This window comes from Euprymna scolopes, chromosome 2, assembly GCF_053919585.1.
Source record: "Euprymna scolopes isolate OS-2025 chromosome 2, ASM5391958v1, whole genome shotgun sequence".
In the NCBI taxonomy this organism is placed as follows: domain Eukaryota; kingdom Metazoa; phylum Mollusca; class Cephalopoda; order Sepiida; family Sepiolidae; genus Euprymna; species Euprymna scolopes.
Window position 1 is genome coordinate 150,778,396 of NC_136483.1, and position 6,000 is coordinate 150,784,395.

At 36.5% G+C, this 6,000-nt stretch overlaps 1 protein-coding gene across 7 annotated transcripts in view; it reads right to left on the reverse strand.

The window, feature by feature from the left end:
* Positions 1-6,000, reverse strand: part of LOC145297639 (UPF0764 protein C16orf89 homolog) — a 135,334-nt gene that overhangs the window by 3,999 nt on the left and 125,335 nt on the right. For all 7 annotated transcript variants that reach the window (XM_080143787.1, XM_080143798.1, XM_080143747.1 and 4 more), the window contains 2 exons: positions 4,793-4,922; positions 480-526 (listed from right to left, as the gene is read on the reverse strand). In XM_080143787.1, the coding sequence (XP_079999913.1) occupies positions 480-526; positions 4,793-4,922 (177 nt within the window). The remainder of the gene's footprint in view (positions 1-479; positions 527-4,792; positions 4,923-6,000) is intronic.

A 6,000-nucleotide genomic window follows, 5' to 3' on the forward strand; every position in this document is an offset into this window, starting at 1 on the left:
CTTCTCGCTGGTTATGATCACTTGAATTTGGTTGGTAATAAGCTTCCACAAGATGCCAGTCCTCTTCCTACTCGCCCAGTAGAAGTCTTGTTGGTGCTTTTTCTCCTCAGTGTTTCTATTATCCTTGGCCGTTTTCAACTATTTGGTGTAGTGCCAGTCAATGCCGACACTTCAATTTTTCTTTTTATTATTATTCCTTGTAACGTCTTTCGCATTTATGTTCGATTATCTTTTTGGCAGCCATATTGGATATAAAGCTGTTGAAGTATCGTGAGTTAAATGAAACACGCTATTTCTAATTCTCATATGTTTCTTTTCATGTGTTAAAGATGGACCACATTTTCTAAAGATATAGAATAGAATGCAGCGACACTTGATGCTCGAAATTAACGTCATTACCAACCGACGCACATAACTATTTATGCAGATGTGTGTCCGTATTAAAAAAAAAAAAGAAAGAAAAAAACTATATGACTCACCTTTCATGAATTTTTCTCGCATAAGTTTTCGCATCGTAGAAGTAGAACTGGAAAGAAATGTAAAAATAGAAGGTAAAGTAAGTCTTCGAAAAATATAACTTTAATTTTATGAAATAAACTGCCAGACCAGAAGAGAGAAAGAGATAGATAGATAGATAGATAGATAGAGAGAGAGAGAGGGGTATGTATGTATGTATGTATGTATGTATGCACACACACTGGGGGTGGAGAGGGCTCCCGTAAGCCGTGGTGAAGGCAACCTTTCTAGGAGAAGCAAATCTCTGATTTAAAAAACCATAAAGCGGAAGACCAGTACCCGCATTAAGCTGGTCTGCAGTTTAATTTGTTGCTGGCTATCTTGCTCTTGCTTGTTGCTGGATCTCAACATTTTGAACCGAGAGAGAGACTTAGCTGTCGTACAAAGCTAAGACTCTGTAACATCATCTTTGTATAGATACTCCCTCAGACATTTGGAATCATGGATTTTAAATGTCTGAGGGAGTGGCACTCGTCTGACAAGACGTTGCAATCATCATGCACACACATATATATATATATACCTTCGTGTTATTAATGTGTTTTGAATACAAAATTGGAAAATTTTTACTATTGAAATAAATGTTTTTCCAATTTTATATTTAAGGCACATTAAGGCATGAGCATTATCTGGGAAGTATAAGCCAAGAGGCAGGCAACATTAATGAATTCCATCATTTGGGCACTATATTGTCTAATGTCTGCGCCCGAACTGAGTGTTTATTACTCACTAATTCCCTCCATTCTTGTGGCAATTGTTAAAGGCTTAGCAAATAGTCAAAAGTGGCTTTGTAACTGGATTTGAAACTCTAGACTGACAGTGATGATTGCATAAGCATGGAACACTAGTGTCTGTAGGTATGAAAGAGTAATCATTATTTAGTAATAATAACAATAATAATATATTATATATCTATAATATAAAGCTGAACGTCTGTGTGTGTGTGTCTGGTCACGAATAGGTTCCTATATGGTTGACTATTATAGAAAACTGATCACATATAATGACAGAAGATGTATCGAGACACAGGAATGGATATATTTGATCTGGCATAATGATGATTCATTAAAATTGTGGGGTCTGCGTACGCGCCTGGTCCACAAAGTATGGAAATAAAAATATTTAAAAAAAAAAAAGTTTACAAGTGTTTTTGATATAGATGTACATAATAATACTTTGATAAGAATGTTTTAACTTAAATAGGGATGGTATAATAAAATTATGGGGTCTGAGTTCGCGCCTGACTTCCATATAATGGAAATAGGCACAAACTTTAATAAAGACTTTTCATATATATCTGCGTAAGTATACTTTAATAATTATGTTTCGGTTTGAAGAAATATGGTATAATAAAATTATGGGGTGTTTGTTCGCACCTGACCTCCATAGAATGGAAATGTGTCACAAAGTTTAACAAGGTTTTTTAATATAGATCCACAGAATAAGTGTTTCAGTGTGAGCAGGTATGGTATAATAAATTATGGTGTTTATCTATTTTATTTTTACTTTCATCATATTTTGCTTTGGTTTTGATACCCCAAGCTATCCCTTTACAACCCTTCCTTTTCATAACCTATCATACTTTCATAAATCAGAGTCCATTTTCTGTAGGCTGTTTCTGAACCCAGTCAACGACGGGTACTTTTGCTAATATATATATGCCTACTGGAAGTATCATACAAAGTCAGAACAGAACCCTCTTCAAAGAAACAAATTAAACTACGGATGTTAGTGAGGGCTACTTTCAGCCATGGAAAAAAAGCAGGTACTGGCAGCCATTGCCAAAGTGACATTATCTGGCTTCCACTGTTGGGCATTGTCTATCAGTGGCAGCTAGCGGAACCCATTGGCTGTCATTGTCAGCACAGATGGTTACTGGCGATTAGTGCTGGTTCGGAGGGGTTACTTGTGAGTACTGGCGTTTACCGATTGGCACTGGCTTGTCTTTGCAACTAGTGCTGTTTGACGGCTATTACTTGTGTTCATTGGTGAACACTAGTTGCTTTTACAATTATCACTGTCGGCCTCTAGTAGATGGCTCCGAAATAAAATTGTTTGTCTTCAATGACAGGCACTGGTGGTCCTTGACATTTTGAGGTAGTTACTTGTGTTTACTGGCGGGCAGTGGCTTCATCTGCAACTATCTCTCATTGTCAGTCACTATCTATCATGACCAGTGTCGGGCTCCACTGAATTGAAATCACCTGTCTTCAGTTGTCGTGCACTGTTATCCAGTGGCGGGTACTCTTCGTTACTGGTGGTTATGACTGTAATTGGCGGTGATCAGTGCTATTTTCAGGTGGTTACTCTCACAGGGGCGAGCACTGGAAGGTACTGGTGGGAAACTAGCTTGTCTTCAATTGTCGGGCACTGTCATCAAATCGTAGGCACCGTCATCCATGGTGGTCATTGCTCTTTTAAGGTGGTCACTGTTACTTCATGACACTGGCGAACATTGGTGGGAACTAGCGAGCACTGCTGTTTTGTAGTGGTTTTATGCAGAATACTGACCATGCTATTTTTAGTTATGATCTTTAAGTTAAATTTAACTTTATACGTTATGGTTCGTGCGATAAAATGTTTGTTGATAGTACATAATAGTTACAAAAAGCTCTCACCTCCCAGGTTAAGAATGAGTTTTTAAATAATAACGTCATTATTTTAACATAGTCCGTATTCTGCATAAATACCAATTTGTTAACATATAAGCGCATAAATGCACATACATATATTAAGAAAAATATGTAATGTGTACCATATATAAAATAACTTTAGTGACTAAAATAGGATGTTTATTTTTTATTTTTTTTTGAAACTTGGAAATGTTGTTAGAATGAAGAATGCAAGTCTCGGACTACCGCCCCTTCTATAATGAAATAACGTTAATTGTCATCACGTTTGTGTTTTTATATTTTGTTTAAACTTCTGGGCCACCAACGACGACGACCAAGACAACATCGACGATAATAAAATTTGTTTATTGTTTGGAAATGTCATTTCTGAGATCGATTCTTTTATCAAGGCATCTTTAGTTAACTAAAGATGAAAGAGTTATTTTCTCCTTTCTCCTAAAATAATTATCTCCCTTGATTATTGCGATAATGAATTAGCTCATTTGAACTTACAAATAGTCCCATTTGATTGATCACGATAATTCTTATTGACCAATCAACAAAAACTTAATTTGGCGGAATGAATGCAAAATTCTTTGTTCGTCCTCTTTAGTAAAGTGATTGACGGGAGAAGATGACGAAGATCATCACTCCATCCCCATTTTTTATGTGCTGGTCAACTAGTTAAGAATCAAGCATATGAAAGTATATATTAGTGCGTGGCGTCCGTTAACTTCGAAATTATTGTTTTTGTTCATGACATGTTTAGTTATTGTATCTGTTCGAAATTCTCTTAATACGATATTACCTTAATCCGATAAACGTATATGAACAGCCAATCAAATTGACCGGAACTTAATAGTGAATTGTGAAGGAAGGGGTCCGTATTTTACATGAGGTGGTCGAAAGAACAAATGTTAAATGTACAGACAAAGAAAGTAAACACAGACGGTGCGAGTGTGAAAAAACGTGACAAATGTATAAAAGTTCCCGGAGAGATTAAAGGGAAAATAATGAGCAAGTAAATATCCTGCCCCCAACCGTTAATGTGACTTGTTTAGGAAAGTGATTACAAAGAATTCAACAACACCGTTCTCGGATATTTTTGTACCTGAACAGAATGCTCCGACTCCCAGGGGAGCTGGTTTTCCTCAGCTTCCAATCTTGGGTCACATTTTGCGACAGTGCACAACAATCATACCAGAACAATAACGAACCTTCAACGAGCAGAATTTCTTTCTAAGAACTGTTCATCTGTGGAACGTAATACCACGGAGCTGATTCCCAGCTGGCTACAACTTGTTCGTTGGCAAATCCAATGTTTACAAATTCTTGTCGTCGTCCTCTTAAATAATCAAATTTTGACCAGATTCAGCCATCGTCTACAACGCTCAAGATGTTTGTCTCACTATTCACTTAACACAAACCAATTAACTTGTCCTCGAGTGGCCTTTGGGCCTTGATTAATGGTAACTTTTAATAAACATACAACCCAACCAGTTCCACACATATTCAGCTCTCACATATTATATGGCCTCTGTTTTGTATCCGTTATTCATTTCTTTTTTGTAATAATAAATGGCGTATGGTTCACACAGAGTGGATTGTATGACCACATATAGCTGAAATAAATACTCATTAAAGATGAAGCTTGTGAAATTTACCGTGCAGATTCTTTTATATTTAAAGTTGTCTTATCGGTAAAACAGCCACTCGGGTCTTGCATGGATAAAACCAGTTTCATCCAGTCAGTTCTAATGAAGTCTAAGAAGCCGAGCGGAGCACACAGGAGAGCTGAAAATAAAATAAAATAAAATAAAATAAATAAATAATTAAATAAAATTGCTAGAGAGTATAAAAGAAAGAGTTATATTCTCTTTTCTCCTAAAATAATTATCTCCCTTGATTATTGCGATGATGAATTAGCTCATTTGAATTTACAAATAGTCTCATTTGATTGATCAACACAATTCTCAATGACCAATCAACAAACACTTAATTTGGCGGGATGGATGCAGAATTGTTTGTTCGTCCTCTTTAGAAAAATGTGCGTTGACGGGAAAAGATGATAAGATCATCGCCGTCCCCTTTTTATGTGCCTACCAACTAGTAAAGAAATCACTTTATTTTAAACTAGCAAGCCGCCCGGCATTGCCAGGTCGTAAAATACGCTTAAATATAATATTTTGATTTAGGCAGATTTCATGTTTATTATTGTACAAGCAGGACCGACCCGTTAACTGGCGTTGCCTGGTGGAAGCATGCCCCCCTCCTCGTAAAAAATTAAATCACGGTTGTTGTTGTGGTGGTGGTGTTGGCCAATCCCCAACATCCTATTGTTAAGAACGGGTTTCGGAAGACACCCCATTTTATGAGAGGTGAGACTGTCCAAATATTTGCCCCAAGTTCAACCTTGATATATGTTATCAGCATACCCACTTGCAAAGACTATAAAAAAAAAAATGAGGGGTGGCTCGGTGATGGTCACAAAGTACGTGTTCAGTTTAGTAGAACATTATACGTGAAAACTGATCCCCTAGGATAAAAGTAATAGAAAATGTTATATTCTGAAAGATTAGTTTATAATCGATGAGATTAACGCGAATAAAGTGTAAACTGTGTCATTTAGACGGGTTGTCAATTTCGGAAACGTCTGCCAGAGATTCGTTCATATTTGCATCTGATAAGTTTTGATTGTCGATTGAATGATATTATTTATTAATTCGAATCATGGTTCTCCTGACCCTTTTGCTTCTCAAATTTTTCCTCTGCTAAAATTATATAATCACGTGATTACGGTGTTGCGCCAATGAAATAAATTGAAGTGCCGCTTGTTATGGATTTAGCTGAATACGATATTAAAAATCACTGT